Raw genomic sequence first — 21,764 nt, forward strand, 5'->3', positions numbered from 1 at the left:
AACTAATAAAACACCCTGTATTTTTCCGTCACCGTGTCACAAAAAAATATTGGCCAACGCAAGTACATGTAATACTTAAAGACCAGGGCGCATCTGTAAAAATATTAGTACTTTTGGACGTTGAGAAATGACTCAGATTTTTTTGCAGAAATTGCTTGAAAATAGCTCGAATTATATTTGGTTTATCCTCCCATTCAAAAAGGCCAAGAACATTGTTTAAATAATCAAAATGTCAAAAAATAAAGGAAAAATTAGATTTTTTTCTGTGTTTTTTAATATAGATTTAAAAGTATTCATTTCTGAGAAAAGTTTTACCGACATAAAAGTTGTACTATTAAATTTCCTACAATGTAGGATTGGTTAAAATTTTTAAAAATTGTCACCCTTGTTCCAAAATAGCAATAATTTAGAAAAAAAAAACAAGTAATCGCATTTTACATTTTTCAACCATTTATGATACACTTAGGACCTTCATATTTTATCCAGAAAAACTTTATGATATAATAAAAAAATACTGTAAATTTCATTAAGATCGAGTCAACAGATTTTGCAAAATAAATTTTGCAATCCAGCTTTCTCAAAAAAAATTCATTTTTTCAAAATGTTACAGGACTGAAAATAAAGCAGTCATCAAGTTGAATTTTTTTACATATAGAACAATACTGTACATTTGATTGGCAATTTTCAAAATTAAAATCGGTTAACCACCACGGTGTCTGGAGAATTTTTTAAATAAACATTAATCTTTGGTGCTATGCGCAGCACAGTGGATAGTTTGCTCTGATTGGGCATTCCAATGACCTTTGATAATGATTGATACATTTTAATTTTTAGTACATTTCCATATAAATAAATAAATTTGTTTATTGCAAAATAAAAACACGTATACTGTCCTTTGAAATAACAGTTTTTTAGCAATTTTTTAGCTTTTTTTTCTTTGTTCATATTATATTTTAATTTAGGGAATAAAAGTTTATTATTTTTAAAAATATGCTATATATTTCACAAACAATAATCAAATTAGTTTGATTTTTGTAGAATTAAAATATTAAAATACAACAAAATATAGAGTAAGAAAATAATATATTAGATAAAGATTGGAAGAAATTTTGGTGGAAATCAACTTGTGTAAATCGAACACAGCTGTCCTGCGCGTAGCACCAAAAATTAATGTTTATTTAAAAAAATCCTGACGCCGTGGTAGTTAATCGATTTTAATTCTGTAAATTGCAAATGTATGTACGGTACTCTTCTATATGCAAAAAAAATCAAATTGCTATCTGCTTTATTTTCAGTCCTGCAAAATTTTGAAAAAATGAATTTTTTTAGCTAAACCTGTTGTAAAATCTGTTGAACCGATCTTAATGAACTTTACAGTATTGTTTTATTTTATCATATAGTTTTTCTGTGTAAAATATTAAGTTCCTAAGTGTAACATAAATAGTTGCAAAACGTAAAATCCAAATAATGGATTTTGATGTTTTTTTTGCAATTATTGCTATTCTGCAACAAGGATGACAATATTAAAAAATTTTAACCAATCCTATATTATAGGAAATTTAATTACGCAACTTTTATGTCAGCGCAACTTTTCTCGGAAATGAATACTTTCAAAGTTATAATCAAAAAACGAAGAAAAAATTCGAATTTTTCCTTCATTTTTTGACATTTTGATTATTTAAACAATGTTCCGGACCTTTCTGAGTGGGAGGATAATTCAATTAATATTATTTGAGTTATTTTCAAGCAATTTCTGCAAAAAAATTTGAGTCGCCTCTCAACGTCCATCTCAAAACAGATGCGCCCTGGGCAATTATATAAGCTGTTCTTATAGTACTGGTACTATCAATATTTTTTGGAACATAGAAAAGATATGTTTAATATGATCGCTAATAATGGGTAATCTTTAATTTTTCCTACTATACAAGCGTTATTAATTCTTTTCTACATATCACGCATACCCAGAGACATGTTAACCATAGACGAGGCTAGTCATATGCCACTCAATGCATCGGGTGTAACACTAATATCAAGTACGGTGGTCTAGCTATCTTTGTCTGTCGTGCGATTGTGAGCGTATCTACCAAGAGGTGCTACGCCGAAAGCTAAGCGCCGGTAGAGCGAGATAGATAGACCACCGACCCGAACTGCTTCGCGTTATGCTATTTTTCGGACTTGCCTAATCTACGTGTTATTATATCTATGTCTATACCACCGTTACAGTCAATGATCCTGCCCAGATATACAAATTTCATCACTGTCTGAATTTTCTGCTTAAAAAAACAGCAAATCCTTTATAAAAGGTATATTAAATCAGAACTAGTTTTCGACTGGTTTACCAGTCATCATCAGTGCTTACCTAAAATGAATATAACCTGATAGCCCTTTTTAGGGATTTTAAATATACCTTTTATAAAGGATTTACTGTTTTTTGTATTACATGGTATACAGCCAACTACAGGAAAACTTTTTCCTTGTGGAATTTTCTGCCTGTTGATCAAAAATTGCATTTTTTGGTTGTGGACTAAGCCGAGAATTTCACCTCGCGATACTTATTAATTTGATCTTATCATTATTATTATTAACAATTTAGATTTTAAAATAATGCGTGTAAAATTTTTAGGGATTTGTGATAGCGTATACTAGCGATTTCATTCCAAGAATGGTGTATAAGGTGAAATACTCACCAACATTTACTCTGACTGGATATATAGATGCTTCATTATCAAGTTAGTATACATATCATATTAGTATTACAAACAACTTTATTTATTAAAGGATAAATTTATTAAAGGGTAAATGGAAACGTCTCGGGACCTCGAATTTATATTCCATAAACCGGGATATTCCTATAACCGGTACTCTAATAAACGGGTTCGACTGTATACATTTTTATTTTATATTAGTATTACTCCTATAGAGTAACTAGGTCCATTTTCCGTTGGAACTTTACCAAGCTGCAGACGGGGGTTGTGAATTGCAACTTTTTAGAATTCCCTCTTGTCTTCACTGCAGCATCCATCTGGCTTGCAAATTTTAGAAGCCATGGAGGTGTTACCAGGGAAATGAACCAATAAGTTTTCAATTTAAAAATCTTTTAGTAATATTTTTAATATTTTCAATATTATTAATGTTGCTATTAGGATTGAAAATTTAGGGAAGGAAGCCCCCTTTCGTCTTCACTGCAGCATCCATATGACTTGCAAATTATAGAAGTCTTGGAGGTGTTACCATGAAAATGTACCAATAAGTTTTCAATTTAAAAATCTTTTAGTGATTTTTAATATTTTTCAATATTATTTATTTACTATTAGGATTAAAAACTTGCTTCGTCTTTCAATTGCCAGATGGCGCTTGCCACCTATTATCATCACTTTGGTTGCGATGTGTGGGAAAACCTCTCGATGCAATTTAGTTGGAGTATGGAGAACAGTGCCTACGTTTCTTCTGATGAAGCTCCAATAAGAGCAGAAAATCGCGGTTAAAGGAACTGGACTGCACTCCGTATTCTTATTAAAAAGTAAGATTGGTTTGCCTTCGCATTGCAACCGAATAAAAATGGTACACATTTTTATTTTATCTTTCGTATTACTCCGTAGAGTAACCAGGTGCATTTTTCAGTTGGAACTTTGCCGGCTGCAGACGGGGGATGTGAATTGCAAGGTGTAGAATTCCTTCCCTTTCGTCTTCACTGCAGCATCCATATGACTTGCAAATTATAGAAGTCTTGGAGGTGTTACCATGAAAATGTACCAATAAGTTTTCAATTTAAAAATCTTTTAGTGATTTTTAATATTTTTCAATATTATTTATTTACTATTAGGATTGAAAACTTGCTTCGTCTTTCACTTGCCAGATGGCGCTTGCCACCTATTATCATCACTTTGGTTGCGATGTGTGGGAAAACCTCTCGATGCAATTTAGTTGGAGTATGGAGAACAGTGCCTACGTTTCTTCTGATGAAGCTCCAATAAGAGCAGAAAATCGCGGTTAAAGGAACTGGACTGCACTCCGTATTCTAATTAAAAAGTAAGATTGGTGTTTGACTTCGCATTGCAACCGAATAAAAATGGTACACATTTTTATTTCATGGTTTGGTCACTTCAAGCAGAGAGCAGCAGGCCTACACCTCTCCGATGATGACTCCAATAAGAGTCGAAAATCGTCGATTCAGAGTGCTGGACTACGCTCCCTGTTCTAAGTGAAAAATAAGATTGTTTTGCCTTCGCATTGCAACTGAATAAAAATGGTGTACATTTTTATTTTAAAAAAAGAAAGATCAAAATCCATTAGGTTGATCCGGACATACAGAAAATAATTGTATTACCTAGCTTGAATTTGCTTTTCCGTATTTTAACTCGGTGGATTTGTAGGTTCCCCCTAGTAACCGTTTGAACTACATTTTTGAAAAATCGTAGAGGGTGCTGTGAAGGTACAATGTTTGTGCAAATTTTTTAACAAAAAATACAAATCTCATTCTTTAATTTCTTATTTTTATTATAAACAAGTTAGCTGTGAATTAAAAAAAACACACGCTAACTTTGTCCCAAATGAACACAGGCTAAATTTCTTTATTTGAGAATAACTTTTAAACTAATTGATGGATCGGTCTCAAATTTTGAGCATTTGTTAAGTTCAAAAATACCCAATTTTGGGTGAAACCCTAAAATTATGGGTTAAATTTAGTAAAAGTTATTAACAAAAATCGATTTTCATTTATTTTGCATTGCACTTTGCGAAGCGACAAATTGACTTTTTAACATTCAAAAATCGGTATTTTGAAGCTTTTTTTAATGTTCTAAAAAACCAAATTTTGTAATTTTATGTCAGCTTTTTAATGGGGTGCAAAAATCAAAAAAATCGCGTTTTTTGCACTAAATTGTTAATAATTAAAAAACGGACATGAACTCTAGGCAGGAAACAGGTAGGTTTTCTTCCTATAGGTCTACAATAACTAAAAAAGTATTCAGCTACCTGAATATTTGAGTGCCTCGAGAAAATCCTTATTTCTCTGGAACAACATAAATGGAAGGAAGCGCAGTCATTTGAGATTCGCAGATGACATCTCCCTTAACACGTTCAGTGCTGATGATGCACCGGTGCGTCAAACTAGTTCTTGTAGTGTAGAGGGACGGATGACGCACCGGTGCGTCATATACCATATCGAATATAATGTTTAGTTATATGTTAGCACTTTTAGTATGTGTATCGTAGGAGTGATAGCATTTGTGGTAATGTGTCTACTTATTTTGTCTTGTTTTTAACTCTTATAATAACACACATATTAACAATAATGGGGAGACAAAAATTTCAAAAATATGTATCAGGCCGGCAGCAATGTTGCTAATATAAGAGTAGCACTGAACGTGTTAATAGCCCATCGTATGAATGATGCAATAATTATGTTGAACAAATTGTGTTTAATCGTAATTTTGCTCTTGATGGAAGGGATATTGAGCAGACTGCATCGTATAAGTACTTAGGATAATAAATTCGGTTGGGCAGAGATAACCAGACAAGTGACAGCGTGTGTCTCTCTGAAGGGACGAATCTCAAACGAAGAAAGACGTCGTAGAATGAAAACAACAGACGTTATCGAAAGAATCACATTGGAAGGGACACGTCATCGGATTATCAGACAACCGATGGACAAAACGTACTGTCGAGTGGAGACCACGATAAGAAGCATTACGGAGCAAAGGACGTCCAAAAATCAGATGGACTGACGACCTGAAGCGTGTTATCAAAAAGCTGGATGCAAGCCCCACAAGACAGACACATTAGAAAGAACTGAGAGAGACCTATGTCCAGCAGTGGATGCGTACAGGTCCCAGGATGACAGACCCTTGATTTACTATCAATCTCTCAAGAGCCAAGTTTCATTCTGTGTACTGTAATATACAGGGCCGCGGTGTCCATAAGAGCGGAGAGGGGCGGTGCCCTCCGGCGCCGAAGTAAAAAGGCGCCGGCAGGTGCCGAAAAAAAAAAATTTTACAATACCGAAATTACCAGAAATATTAATAATATTTTAGTACCTTGTGAAATTGAAAATTTACCAATCGTAGGTAGATATAAAAATAGCAGTTATTACCTATTACTTTGATCCCCTAAGTGTACGAACGGTTATTTCTTTCAAAGACCAACGGAGCAAAATGAAAAAATTTTGACGCATGTCAAAATTTTCAATGCGTTTTAAATGTATTCATTTTTTTTTCGAATCCTTAGAAAACTAATAAATATTTTTGAAACATTTAAACGCAGAATGAAAGATTACATTATTACCGAGGGCCGCAAATCCCTGAAAATTTCTTTAATGTTTATTTTAATAAGTTACAGGGGTGAAAATAAAAGGAAAAATTTAGTGTGATTTTTAATTGCAAATATTTCATTCCAAAGAAACTTTTTATTTATTCTAAGGGACTTTCGGCGCTCGGTAATAAAGTAGTCTTTCATTCTGTATTTAAATCTTTCAAAAATACTTATTAGTTTTCTCAAGATTTGAAAAAAAATGAATACATTAAAAACACATTAAAAATTTTGACATGATCAATATTTCGCATTTTGCTCCGTTCCCCTTAAACTGAACTATTACTCCATTCACTCACGGTAAAATATTGCAAATCCTCTGAATTTTAAAGAACCGCTTGGATTAACATGAAATTTGGCATACACATAGCTAACAACTCAAAGAAGAAAATGATATTGTGTCGACGTGTGCTTTTGCCCTAGGGGAGTACCACTCCTTCACGGGGGAAAATATACTTAGGTTAAAAATAAGTCCGGAAGTGAATAAACTGACGAATTTTAAGTAACTATAAAGTTAAGTTGTTCTATAAAGTTTTTATATTACTTAAGTCAATATCTACTTTTCGAGTTATTTGAAAATTTTTGGTTAAAAATACCACGTTTTTAGACAGTTTTTCGTCTTCCACCGTTTTTCACCGACAAATTACTCAAAAAGTAAGTATTTTAGCGAAAATATATTCTTAGGAAAAATTTTTAAAAAAGGCATTTTCTTAAAAATGTCAATATATTTTTTTTTATGTAAAACCAATTTTTTAAAAAAATAAGCGCTTTTAAATGGTGAAACTTTTGGATCATATATACATACAAAAAAAATAAGTGAAGTAAATTGTAAACCTGTAACAATTAATTTCATTTGGGACGCTAATTAAGCGGAGATTTTTACGATGTTTTTTACTAAAATAAAAGGGCCAACTTTATTTTCTGCGTTACCGACTTACTTTTGCTACTAGAAACTTTTTGAAAAAACAAAAATAAAGCTTTTTCTAAAGACTTTAAAGTTGTCATGATTTTTGCCCGAAAAATGCTTAATTTTTTGGTTATTTCACGTTGAAATGTTCGATATTTAATTTGACGAATAAGAACCCACTTTACTCGAGCTACAACTCTTCCTGTACTAGATCTACTGACTTCATGCGTGCACAAGATTTATTAAATTTTTCTCAATAAAATACACACTTTTTGTGTTATTTGCGAAAAACGGTCTAAAACCGTGGTTTTTATGTTGAAAAATGAACGCAACTTATGCTCATGCGCAACATACTCACTCGCAAATAAATGGAAAAATATTGACTTAGTAGGAAAAACTGTATATTATTATGGAACAAAAGTTGCTTAGAATTAGTCAGTTTATCCACTTCCGGACTTAATTTTAACGTGTATTTTTCAACCCCGACGACGCAATATCAATTTTTTTCTTTGTTATAAAATCGGATAAACGAAGCAGAGATCGACCACCAACGTGCTGGAGTGACGATGTAAAGAGAACTGCCGGGAACTGGATAGCTGGTAACTCAAGATAGGGAGACATGGAGAAACTTAGAGAAGACCTATGTTCAGCAGTGGACGATAACGGTTAGATTATGATGATGATACTTTCCTAACACATAAAAATAGTTTGTATTTATACCGTATAACGATCCACTTAGCTACAAAAAAACTACATAAAAAGGATGGAGGAAATTGGCGCCTAAAATTACTTGCCCCGGGGCGCTTGAAAGCCCTGGTAATTTATTATTAAAATCAGTGCTATTTCTGTAACAATACAGGTTCCGGTACGCAATGTTCCGGGGGGCCTGGTGAGTGTTCATAAGGGGGGTCCGCCCCAGGGAGAACTTTTTAAATTTAGCCTCAATAAGGACGTTTTAAAGCTATTTGGGAGCAAGGAAAAAATTCAGGAATTTGTCTATAATTTTGTTGCTTTTTTTATATTTTGTTCCAAGAGATACCGGTACGGTGTACCGGCGCCTACCGTCACAAAAACAGCACTGATTAAAAGTATAATCTTACTTAGGTTTATCGAACTAATACCTAGTTATTTCTGTTTCAGCTTTTAATACGAGCGACTACAGAGAGGATATGAGAGCTGATATACCAAATCCCCCAGACATTTGTCAGTATAGAGGTAATAATTTGGTAATAAAGAAAAACTGCATAATTCATAGTAATAATTTTTTGCTAGGTTACCGTAATGCACCCAACGAAACTGATCCCTATGGACTAAGTCCTCAATATTGGCACGTCTTCGCAGGAAGACTGGCATTTGTTGTGGTGTTTGAGGTAATTACGTACTTTTCTTATAAAAAGTGGCATCTCTGCCATTAGATAAAATATAAAATAATTAAGTAACAAATCTGGACTAACTGTTCATCGGAAGCGCAGAAACCTAATTATTTGTTTTTATTTTAAGCATGTCGTGTTTGCTTTGGTTGGAATTATGCAGTACGTCATTCCAGATATACCATCAGAGGTAAATCCGTTTATGCCAAGGACTAAAATCTTCTGAATTTGGATAAACGTGTCATTTTTGATCTGTGAAGAGTGAAGTAACTTTTGAGTGAAGTTATTGAATTGACGAAGCCCAATAAAAAAAGCAATATTGACGCTAAGAGTCCCCCATACCTACATTTCCGGTATATGTACATCCGGAGATGATTCACAATCCCAACTCTTGACTTGTTTCTGGTCCGCTGAATAAGACAGTCGTGTCTTCACTACGCGGTAGCTGTCTTTACCCTCATCCCACCTGGAGAGTCAAGATTTGATTTAAACACAGTGTTACTTGCCAAATTACATTGCTGCTGTTGACCTTTCCCTATATTTCTTAACTTTTTCACAGCCAACAACCAAATAATGTGGAAACAACATCATCATTATTAATCACTAAGTTGTACTATATTTTTTTGGAAGACTTCTGTTGTAAACCGGTTGTAGCTTAAGGATTGGTTCTCACTTCGTTTATCCACCTCTTCCTTGGTCTTCCTACTGGCCGACGTCTCACCATAGGTGTTCTGTCGTTATCCATTCTTATAAGGTGACCTGTCCAGCGCAATCTTTGTATTTTTGCATAGTTTGGTATAGAAGGTTCTTTGTAACATTGGTATAACCTAAACGTGACAACCAAATTGGAATAACTCGTGGTTGAACCTTATTTTCCATACACCATTGTCGCAAATGGGTCCCATATACTCCTTAATATCTTTCTTTCAAAAGTATTAATAAGGTTTATTGTCTTTTCAGGTATGCTCCATTTTTCAACGCCATCTTCTTCTTCTACGGCACTACAGCCCAAATTGAGCCTTGGCCTCCTTTATTTTTTGCCTACACCCTTGCTTGTCTGTGGCTGCTCTTCTCCATACACGCACTCCTAAAAGGGCTTGTGCGTCGCTGTTTACTGTGTCTTCCCAGCGTTTCTTGGCTTTTCAACCGGTCTCTTTCCCTGCATACTAGCATTTAGTGCTTTTTTTTTAGCCTATTCGGCTAAATATCATCGGCATAAGCGGTCAGTTGAACCGTTCAGTTGGTCAGTAGGTTTCCTCGTCCAGTTTGCATTTGCCTAACCGCATACTCCAGTGCCAGGTTAAACAATGTTGGGGCCAGCCCATCTCCCTGCTTTAGTCCCTGCGAAATTTTGAAAAAGTCTGTCCGGTGGTTTTATATTCGTACACATGCCTAAGTTTCATCCATTGTGGCTTTAACGAGTCTTATTAGCTTGTGTGGTATTGCCAATTCAGCCAATATATAGTATAGTTTGTTCCTTTTGACTGAGTCGCATGCTTGTTTGAAGTCTACAAACACGTTGTGAACATCAATATCGTGTTTCCAAGATTTGCTCAAGATCTGTTTGACTGTAAATATTTGATCCAGTGTCGATTTTCCCCGTCGGAAGCCCGTCTGATACTCTCCAATAATATTTTCTGCTAGTGGTTGGAGACGCTGGTTTATAATATACGTGAGGACTTTATATGCTGTACATAGTAGAGAGATTCCACGGTAGTTTTTGCACTGGAGTTTGTCTCCTTTTTTATAGATCGGGCATACTATACTTTTCTTCCAGTAGTCGGGTATTTTCTCTTCTTACCATACGTCTTTGATGAGCGCGTGGATGTGACTTGCTAGGTGGTCGCTACCTACCTTATACAGTTCTGCTGATATTTCGTCAACTCCTGGAGCTTTTTTGTTTTTCTGGGCCTTAATAGCTTCGAGAACTTCCTGTATAGTTGTAGCTTCTACTCCATTACCTACTTCATTCTCTTCTACGTAGTTCATACCCATTTCATCTTCCATGTCTACTTGTGTTCCAAGTAGGGTCTGAAAATAATGCTTCCAGGTTTCTGTGACTTTCTGTTGGTCACTGATTATTTGTCCACTTTCATTTTTACATAGACTTGTTTGAGGTTTATACCCACTTCTTATCTTTTTTAGGTATTCGTGAGCCATTCTGATTTCGTTGTTTTTAAAATTTTCTTCCATTTTTTCTATATGTCTATTTTCATAGGCTCTCTTTTTCTTTCTACATATCTTGTCTGCTTTCCGTCTTGCGACTTCAAATAATGTTCGTCTTTCGTCTTTCCCGTTATGTTTCAACGCCATATGTTGCTATTGGCCGTATAATGGTTTTATATATTTTAAACTTTACTTCCCTATGCATATCTTTGGACCCAAACACCTGCGACAGAGAGTAGGCTTTGTTAGCAAGCATTATCCGTTTCCACATTTCCTCCTCCTCGCTGCCGTTCCAGTTTTCTGTACACCCAGGTATGTGAGCTGTTCTACCACTTCTATGTTAACGTCGTTTATTGTTAAATTCTGCAAGTTTCTGCAAGAACTTCTTGCACGCCTCCTTCTTCACAATGCCCAATAACAACATACAATAGAAAAATGGTACATTCCATGTCAAATCATTCAGGCAAAAAATTTTGGATCTCCGATTTGTCTGAAAATTGGTATATAGCTTCTGAGGCAAGTAAAAATACGATATTTAAGATCAAAAAATCTTCTTCTTTTTTTCTCAAAATGTTATTTTATGCGATTTTACAGTGATTTGGTGTTTATTTAAACAAATTTGCATTTTCTGTCGTAAAGTATCAATGAAAAACATAATATTTTAATAGAAGGGACTTAAAAATGTTATTATATGGCATTATAACAAGTTATTTTGATTCAAAACAAGTTTTTGATCAAATTTTATAGTGTAGAAAACGTTAAAATATCTTTTTTTTACATTTTCCTCCATTCCCAAAATACATCATCATTGATTTGGCTAAAAATTTGCCCACAGATAGCCAAAACATAGGACTTTAAGTGGTTAGAAGGATTTGAATTATATTACAATATCAAAAAAGTTACATGCAGTAATATCAGACTCAAAAGTATATTAGTCCAGTCGGGATAGCATTTGAGCAGCTTGCATACCGAGCTGCCCAAAATTTTATTTTTCTAATCTTTAGGGGAGTCAATATAGTAGCCTAAATTTAAAATCACGAATGAATTCCTCCGTTATGTTAGCCGCCATCTTGATTTTAAAGGAGAACCTGTTTTGCTCAATATCTCCGCCATTTTTAACTTTTCTACAAAAATGGTAGGAACTGAAATTGTTGAAAATAAATCGTATTTACAATTATTACAATTTCTTTTTAACAATTTTTGTCGTGAGGTCGATATTTTCGAGTTAATTGTAGTTACAGTAGATGCCTATATTTTTGACTATGATATTGCATGTAACTTTTTTGGTATTGTAATATAATTCAAATCCTTCTCACCATTTAAAGTCCTATGTTTTGGCTATCTGTGGGCAAATTTTAAGCCAAATCGATTATGATGTATTTTGGGAATGGAGAAAAATGTAAAGAACGGTATTTTAACGTTTTCTCCACTATAAAATTTGACCAAAAACTTGTTTTGAATCAAAGTAACTTGTTATAATGCCATATAATGACATTTTTGAGTCCCATCTATGAAAATATTTTGTTTTCCATTGATACTTCACGATAGAAAATGCAAATTTGTTTAAATAAACACCAAATCACTGTAAAATCGCATAAAATAACATTTTGAGAAAAAAAGAAGAAGATGATTTTTTGACCTTAAATATCTTCTTTTTACGTCCCGCAGAAGCTATATAACAATTTTCAGACAAATCGGAGATCCAAATTTTTTTTTTGCTCCAAAATTGAGTGATTTGAAATGGATTCACCCAAATACAAACTAGAACTCTTTTATATTGCAATAAAAAATGACACTATCCAGATGCAGAAGTTGATTCCTTGAATGTATCACTTGCATCGAAGCGACAGCTTCTATTCAATATCACTGTATACGTAACTACTTTTAGCTAAAAACTCAAATCCAACGAGAAACTCTGTTAGCCAAAGAAGCCAAATATGAGCACGGTTTGAAGAAGAGCGACTACGATTACGAAGAACTGATGCAAACTTTCCGGGATAACAATAACACATCGAGGGGTGAAAACCGAGCAGGTAGTATCTGTAGTATTAATTTTGTTTAGAAAGGTGTCTCCTCTTTATTATCCCTAACTCATCCAATAGATCAGCGGTTCTCAACCTTTTTTACTCAGCGACGCACTGACGTACTCCTTACAGATTCGCGACACACTTATATGTACAAATTTTTGCTAGTGGTAGGTAAGTACAGATGAATATATTAGGAAACAATTACGGATTGGCACTTTATTGATTGGTATAACGTGGTATATACTGTTATATTTCTATTTGATCTGAAAATTAAATTTTGATAATTATAAGCAGAATTCAATTTAATATAAAATATTTTCAATTTTCTCAACCACGGGCATATAAATTTAGAACAACCTGTATACAACAAATTGTTATATTTAATTTTAAGAAGTGATTAAACGAAACTCGGGACAATGCGCCGAGAATAAACAAAGTGAATGGCGCGTACCATTATCGTTGTTCGCGGAAGGTTCGATCATTAGCCTATGCTAAATAAGACTCAGTTGAAATATATAATAGGTCATTATCGTTGTTCGCGGAAGGTTCGATCATTAGCCTATGCTAAATAAGACTCATTTGAAGTAGATAATAGGTCATTAAATTTTGTAAATAGTAGAAAGTAATTTTAGAATGGGAATTAACTATTTTTTTTGGAAATCCATTAAGCATATTTAGAAAGATTAAAAATTGGTTTTGAGGAATACTGCGAATGAGAGTTGGTGGTGGAAGGTTGATTTGTGAATCTGGAAGGGATATTTAGAAAGTAGGGGAATGAATGACAAATAGAGATCAGAATGTTTTGAGCTGTCGAGAAGTGAAGTCCAGTAGTAGACGGTAGTGTACGGAGAGTGAGAAAGCCGGTGTAGTTCCGTGAGTGTGGAGTATCTATCGTGGAACGAGAGGTAGGCCAGGTTGAGAGTAAAAGAACCTCCTTGAGCCAAGAGTTCCCGGTAGCTGATTGCAGTTTCGAAAAAGGTAGAACACAGCATCACGACAGAAGCAGGAAACGAGAGCTATACGAGCTAGTTTCAAAGGAGAACATTACTGGAAGCCAGGACGAGGTTTTGATCGCAGCCAAGGATAGCAGGAAACGGGTCTTGTGTGAAGACATTCTCAGTTCACCAGAAAAAGGTCAGTCTCATTTGTTTGGACATGAATGTATGGGTTTTTCATATTAAATACCACATTTAAAATTGAAGAAACATAATCAATAATATCAGAAAAGCTTCATCAAACTTAAATAGAATTGTTGCTAATAAATCATAATAGTTAAATGTTAATAAAAACTTTCAATTGGAAACCAAAAGGAAATAAGATTCCCATGTGTAAATGTTATGTTTAAGAATAATAAGATATAGCAAATATTAAGCAGTGATTGCCATTTAAATAAAATAAACAATATTTTGATTACAATTGTAACCCATATGTGTGTATTATTTTACTCTTTTCTTTCCTATCCCGATTAGGAACCATTGAGAAATACTTAGAAGCCACGTAAGTAAGTAATTAATTTTATAATTCGCCCTGAGATTGAAAACATATTGATATGTGATCTGGTTAATTAATTAAATTATTATTAATGCATTGATTAAATTAAATGACAAATAAGAATATTATCTCATATCAATAATCAAGATCACAACAATACCTAATAGTAAAAAAATGGTTGAATGCATGATTGGTATATTATAATGGATAAGTAAAAAAATATAAATAAAAATATCGTATTCGTAAATCTCGCGACACACCTGATAGGTTCTTTCGACACACCAGTGTGTCGCGACACGGTGGTTGAGAACCGCTGCAATAGATTATTAAAGGTCCTTCTCCTCTATCTGTTCTCCTTCATAAGGATGTAGTGGCGTCAGACCTATTTTACTTCAAATCGGGCCCGAGGCACTACACAATTTTCGGGCTCCTAAATATAATTTAATAATAATAATAACTTTTTTAAATTTATTATAGAACTATAATAGCATCAGAAATTTAAATTTTTATTAACAATAAATAAAATTTATATTTAAACAATTAAACATTGTTCAATTCTTTTGTTATCTTATTGTTATCATTTTTCATTTCCTGTTCGTAAAATGAAATAATTTTCAAAATTTATTTTGTTCTTGTAATACAAATAATTTTTTGGTGATCTTTCCGGGCCCCATTAAAATACGGGCCCGTGCCCGAGCCTCACGAGTGCCTATAATAGGTACCTCACGAGCCTAGTGGTAATATAGGCCCAGACTCGCGGCATGTAATTTGTTAGACTATTTCTATCCAATTATTCCTGTGCGTTTTTTTGGTACAACTATTACTGTCTATTGATATTTAGTTCGACCATCGTACTGGAGATCTTCCTCTGGATTTTTTACCCGCTACCATTCCTTCAGTGCCGGATTTACCACTAGGCCGACTAGGCCGCGGCCTAGGGCCGCAAGCAAAAGGGGGCCGCAGCGTTTTGTAAAAAAAACTTTTTTGGTAAAAAAATTTTACTAATTGGATTGAAATCAGTAAACAGTTTTTCAAATAAGAGAATGGCTATTCTACTAAACACGTGGTATTTTACAACGTTTTTATAAGAGTAGCAAAACATTAACTGCTACAGACTTGCTACACATGTGACTTGCAACATACAAATCTCTAAAGGAGTATGCATTGAGTCTGAGAGACAACCTTTGATTCTTATGAAAAAAGAGGAAAAGAGTTGTCTAAAAATGAAACCTATATTCTTGAAATAAAAAGTCGCCCGAAAATAAAAGCTTTCCCTGGCTAAGACAAAGAAGATAAATCCACTGAACCCCACTTTAATGGCAAAGAAAACTTAAAGATTCAATGTTGTAATTGACAAGCTTTATTCAGAATTGAATGAAAGGTCCGAAATTCAGTCTTAATGAAGAATATGGATTTAAAACAACTTATCATCAATTTCCAATGAAGAAATCGGGGTAAACGTTTCTATTTTGACTAAAAAGTATCGAATCGATATAGATGGCGACTTTGGAGAAGAGTGTGTACAGTTCAAAGGCTTTGTTGAAGGTATATTTGATGAAAAAAGAGAACTTCATGACAACAAGATTACCAAGCCTCCGAGAAATACACTTTTGGAGTATCTGAAAATCATTCATGAAAAACAGTTAACAACATTATTTCCGAATATGGACACGACTTTGCGAATTCTACTATGCATGATGACATCTAATGCATCTGGAGAAAGATCATTCAGTGTGTTGAAAAGAATCAAAAACTACTTGAGTAACTCGACTTCTGACGAAGATTCTAGATTGTCTAGTTCGGCCAGTTTTGTTTCAAATGCTGAGCTTTTTCAAGCCTTAGACTTTAAAAATTTGATTAAAGATTTTGCAGCCAAAAAAGCTAGAAAAGTGAGTTTTTAGAGTTTAGATATGATGTTTATTATAATAGAATAATGAATAATGAATTGAACGATCTAGAAGTATATTTGTTGTATACTTATGCCTGCTTGCACCAACAGATTTTAAGCTTAAGGCGTGGGAATGTATTTTAGTCAAGCTGGCAGAGTTTACCAATATGAGCACCTTCGTCTTCATTCTCAACATATGCGCAGAAATTATGAGCCCATCCATGGCAGACACTACACACTACCCATCCTTCAGTTGACTGCAAATATAAGTATCCACAGTAGATGTAACCACAATCTTCATCATCTTCTGATAAGTCAGTGTCCATCTCGTTTTCTTCTTTAGTTTTCTTTGATTTTTTTTTATTAGTCAGATTTATTAATCTTACGCTCGGTTTCATAATCAACTTAAAGTGAACATCTAAAGTTCACTTTAAAGTTGACATTTACCCATATGAATTGCATTGGTAAAGGTACCAACTTAAAATTTAAAGTCCACTTTAACTGATTATGAAACCGAGCGTTAGTCAGATTCTTCTTACAAAGTTTTAATGCTGTAAAATAGTGGCAATTTAGAAGAGCGGCGCAAGATGGGATAATATCCCGTCTTGCCCCGACCGCTTTGCCCCAACAGACATCATTTCAAATAAAATTAGTAATTTCTAACGTAAAAGCTATAAAACGGTTCGCAGCAGGCAATATTAAAATTCAGTAACATATCTATCATATTTGAATGAAAAACGTGATAAAACTTGATTGCTCATCTTATAGCAGTTCTATAAATATCACCTAAACTTTTAACAAAACAAAAGAAAACGGATTTTATGTCTGTAAAGAAGCAAAATACGTGATTAAAAGTTTCTTTTTAATGACTGAAGTGAATCAACCCACGTTGTAAGTTATGCACACCGATGCATTTCCCGTTCTCCCCGAGGCTCGTTTTGCCCTGGTCTCCCCTATACATCCCTGCCGAACTCCAGATTTCAATTTGAAGTATTTTCAAAAGCACATTAATAACTCTTACATTAGCGGTATTATTTACATACAGTTCTTGTAACAAATATATTAAATGTTCTGGCGTACCTATTTTTCTAAAGCTGCGTCCTCACTGGTAAAAATTTGCGACGAACCAGCCGTTTGTCGTAAATATTTGCGTGCTCGATGTAAATTATGCTAATGTGGACGTGTTCGTCGCATAAATAGGACTCAAGAATTTTCGACGCACACAACGCAACGCTCCATCGGTTGTAGGTTTTTGAGCGAAGATCAAAGGATTTGTGTCGCATAATGTTTGCAGTGTGGACGCTTTTTTTGTACAGTGTGTGTTTTTAAGTTACTACACACAACCTGAGCAGGCGCGCACAACGACCGATAAACAAATTTTCGATGGTCAAGCAGGTAAATTTGCGACGCAAATTCTTGAGACGAACCCTAAGTTCAAAACGCACGTAAAAATTTACCAGTGAGAAGAATATGCCACATTTCATCAATATACGTTATTGAAGGCATTGGAGTAGTCAACAAAATACAAATAGGGGAGACCGGGGTTGGTTGTTACAGATTTGGCTAAAAGAATAATATAACAAAAACTACTTTTAAGAAATGTATTTTAAATAAATCAAACAAAAGTTTAACACTTCTTTTACTTATTAAAAAACTGAAATAAAACTTAAACACTATTGAGTTAGGCAAAAAGTGTAAAATATATGCTGAGGACAAACGTAACAACCAACCCCGTTATGGGGCTGGTTGTTACAACCAACCCCAAAAGCATGGTTTGTAAAAAATGCTGAATAACTTTAACAAAACTATATTTATTGAGCAACTATATAATAAAAAAAGAAACATAATATACTGATGCATATTCACGTCACAAGAATATTTAATATCATTATGTATTACCAAAGATATTAATGCTTACTTCGGCACATTAAATTTTATTCGGAGGCATGAAAACACATAACCACACTGTACGGGATTATACGATGGACTGGCGCTGTGTCGTTTGGATATATTATAGGTAACAGACATGCGCGAAATTCTTCAGATTTGTTATGGAGTCAACGACTGTTCGTAAATAATAAAAGCGTCTGTAACAACCTACCCCTGTAACAACCAACCCCGGTCTGCCCTATGCATAATTTTGGGATTTTTTTTTATAATGTGACGAATATTAAGAACGTTCTCTTGTTCCCCTACCTGAGATAATTGAGTTTAGTTTTTCATTGATGATGGTTAGAAGCACTTTCCTCGCATGGAACAGGATGTTTTTCTTCTTCCTGAATCTCGTTTTCCAAATATTCCTGTTCCTATCCAAATATTAAACTGTTAAAATAACATATACTGTAGGAAATAGAGGTTGAACCCGAAAAAATTCGCAAAATGGACACAAGTCCGGTTTTATTTTTTTTTCTGGTATATTATGAGGGGTGCTTATTATGAGACTAACTTTTTCTTAAAAAATTTCGCCCCGAAACCCCCCTTTTCATCCCTATAAAGGGGGTAATTTGTGGTTTTTGCGAAACGTAGCCCTTCCTGTACGTTTTGCAAAAAATTTACTAAATAGCGAAATGAAGAGGACTATATTTCCTACTATTTATTTCCAGACATGTCTATCATTCACCGTTTAGCGGAGAAGCGCCCCAAAATTGATAAGTTTAAAAAAATATTTTTCCCTAACTGTCATGGAAATCAAGAAGAATCCCTACGGCGATTAATAACAAATAAGTGACTGATTTTTTGGTATAGGTTTCATTTAAGGGAAAATGCCAATTTTTTAATTACAGGGTGTTACATTTTAAAAAACCCCTTTTTATAACATATGAACCGCTTATGCTAGAGTAAAAAAACTTTAAGCGATGATCCACGTACTGCTGTTACTTACAAATTTGTATAATGCACCCCCATTTTTTGCCCGCAACCACCCCAAAAAGGAGAATTAATAAAGGAAGTGATTTTCTTGGAATCCTTCACACACCATGCCCTTTATTAAAATACTTCATATATCATTTTGTGCACGTTATTATGACCCATGCATAGACAACAAAAGCGATTCCTTGATGCAACCCCTGTAGCAAAAAAAATTAAATGGGGGGCTGAAAAAAAATTTTTTTTGCTTTTTGACCCATATGGGCATATGCTCCGCCAATAGGGTTTTTCATAAATGTATATGGTTATTGCAACATTACTGGGGAAACTACCCCTATCCTTGAAAATAAACTGCAGAAACTACCCCTATCCCTTGGCGAGCACGTTTTTACGATTTTCTCATTACCTTTACATTTTTTTGAAACAAAACTTATACAGAATTAAAGACCAACATTTTCTCTACAAATAAGGTCTTATGCATTTTTTTCGTATAAGCAACCGTTACGGCACAGTGGCGCCGTAAACCTCAGAAATGTTTTGGTGGGCTCCAGTTTTTGTTTTTTTTTCGCCACCTATTCATTTTATTGATAAAATAAAAGAACTTATGGAAAATAAAAGAACACACTGTCTGCTACACATTATGACCTATGCATATTTTACTTTCTTTGCACCCTAAAGCCACAGTGGTGGCCCAAAATCAATGTTTGATTATTTTCTTTATGAATTCTCCTTTTTTTGAGTGGTCCCGGGGAAACTATGGGGGTGCATTATACAATTTTCTAAATAATACTTGCACATGGATAATCGCTGAAAGTTTGTTTACTCTACCATAAGCGGTTCAGATGGTATAAAAAGGGGTTTTATAAAATGTAACACCCTGTAATAAAAAAATGGGCAATTGCCCTTAAATGAAACCTAAAGCAAAAATCAGCCACTTATTTGTGATTAATTGCCGCAAGGTTTCTTCTTGATTTTCATTACAGTTAGGGAAAAATATTTTTTTAAAAACATCTTTTTTAAAATCTTGTCAACTTTGGGGCGCCACCCCCCGCTAAACGGTGGGTGATAGACATATGCTGTCGGGAAATAAATAGTAGGAATATAGTCCTCTTCATTTTATTATTAAGTAATTTTTTGGCAAAACTTAGATGAAGAGCTACGTTTCGCAAAAACCACAAATTACCGCCTTTAAAGGGATGAAAAGGGGAGTTCCGGGGCGAATTCTTTTAAGAAAAAGTTACGTCTCATAATAAGCACCCCTTATATACCAGAAAAAAAATAAAACCGGACTTGTGTTCATTTTGCGACCTCTCTGTTTCCTACACTAATATTATTTTTTAGGTATGCGGGGTTCTTGGGCGAGAAGATTGAGTCGATTATCCGATGGACTAGATGCACACGTAGAAGTGACCACTCGGAAAAGAAATTCGGTAGAAAACACAGTTTGGGAAGCGTCCTATTGATATCTACTACTACCTTCTAGTAAAATAAGTCTTAACTGTTTTTTACTGTATTTATTATATGTTTCGTTTTCGAATGGTGGTTTTTATTAGATGTATTACAGTATGAAGATGAATAAAAGTATTTCATAATGATGCAGCTCCGCCAATTATGTTTAAAGTATTTCTTATTTCTAGTTCTTTTGACAGGGGTAAATGGCATGAGGCATATTTGTAAATGTAAGTAAATTGGAGTTACCTAAAACGACAACAATAAAACGATAACTACAGCTATAAAATAATGTAAAATTAATGTAAAAGTCCACCTTACCAGTAAAATTTCCAAGAATCATCCTTAGTTTACAGTTCAAGACAATTCATCCTCTCTCTCTCTCTCTCTCTCTCTCTCTCTCTCTCTCTCTCTCTCTCTCTCTCTCTCTCTATCTCTCTCTCTCTCTTTTGTCTTTACAAAAAGCAGAAGAAGTATGTGCCCACGTCCGTGTTCGTGCGTACTTATCTCTCTCTCTCTCTCTCTCTCTTTCTCTCTCTCTCTCGCTTTCTCTCTCTCTCTCTCTCTCTCTTTCCTATGATGCTACACCCAAGTCGGCACCTGGCTTAAGCATAATGCGATAGTTTCCGTTCATAACGGAGACCATTGCATCGTAATCTTGCCTAGAGCATAGTATCGTACTCTTCATGTTCGTGAACGCTCGCATTTAAAATAATGCATTTATTTTACCTGACGATCAATTGTGTGGTGCGAGCGATACTATGGAGCGAGGATCAGTGCCTCGTTGTGAGCGCCCTCTAAGTATCTGTCCCTGACTGCTCTCCTCCAGTTATCCACCCTCAATATCTCTTTAGCATCGGCTCTCACCTCGTCTAACCACGTCTTCCTTGGTCTTCTTACTGGCCGACGCAACGTTCCACCATTCTTATAAGGTGACCTGCTCATCACAATCTTTGTATTTTTGCATAATTTGCTATAGATGGATGTTTGTAATATTGATATAACTCGTGGTTGAACCTTATTCTCCATATACCATTATCGCAAACGGGTCCCAATATCCCCCTTAATATCTTTTTTTCAAAAGTATTAATAAGGCTTATTGTCTTTTCTGCCATGATCCATGTTTCTACACCATATGTTGCCATTGGTTGTATGATGGTTTTATATATTTTAAACTTTACTTCCCTATATCCATAGGGTAGAGAGCATGTAGAGGTGTAGAAAGAGACCATGTAGAGATGTCTTTGGATCCAAACCTAATTGAAAACAAATATGGACGTACAAGATAAAAGGAA

The 21,764-nt window shown here is 34.5% G+C and overlaps 1 protein-coding gene across 1 annotated transcript in view; it reads left to right on the plus strand.

The window, feature by feature from the left end:
- The window catches only part of LOC126881645 (anoctamin-4), a 122,146-nt gene extending 101,531 nt beyond the window's left edge, over positions 1 to 20,615 (plus strand). Inside the window, exons 18-23 of the mRNA XM_050646018.1 lie at positions 2,624 to 2,729; positions 8,354 to 8,428; positions 8,486 to 8,583; positions 8,714 to 8,773; positions 12,638 to 12,782; positions 20,362 to 20,615. Of these exons, the coding sequence (XP_050501975.1) occupies positions 2,624 to 2,729; positions 8,354 to 8,428; positions 8,486 to 8,583; positions 8,714 to 8,773; positions 12,638 to 12,782; positions 20,362 to 20,483 (606 nt within the window). The 3' untranslated portion in view covers positions 20,484 to 20,615. The remainder of the gene's footprint in view (positions 1 to 2,623; positions 2,730 to 8,353; positions 8,429 to 8,485; positions 8,584 to 8,713; positions 8,774 to 12,637; positions 12,783 to 20,361) is intronic.
- The last annotated feature ends 1,149 nt before the right edge of the window (positions 20,616 to 21,764 follow it).

This window comes from Diabrotica virgifera, chromosome 3 (assembly GCF_917563875.1).
Source record: "Diabrotica virgifera virgifera chromosome 3, PGI_DIABVI_V3a".
Taxonomy (NCBI): Eukaryota; Metazoa; Arthropoda; class Insecta; order Coleoptera; family Chrysomelidae; genus Diabrotica; species Diabrotica virgifera.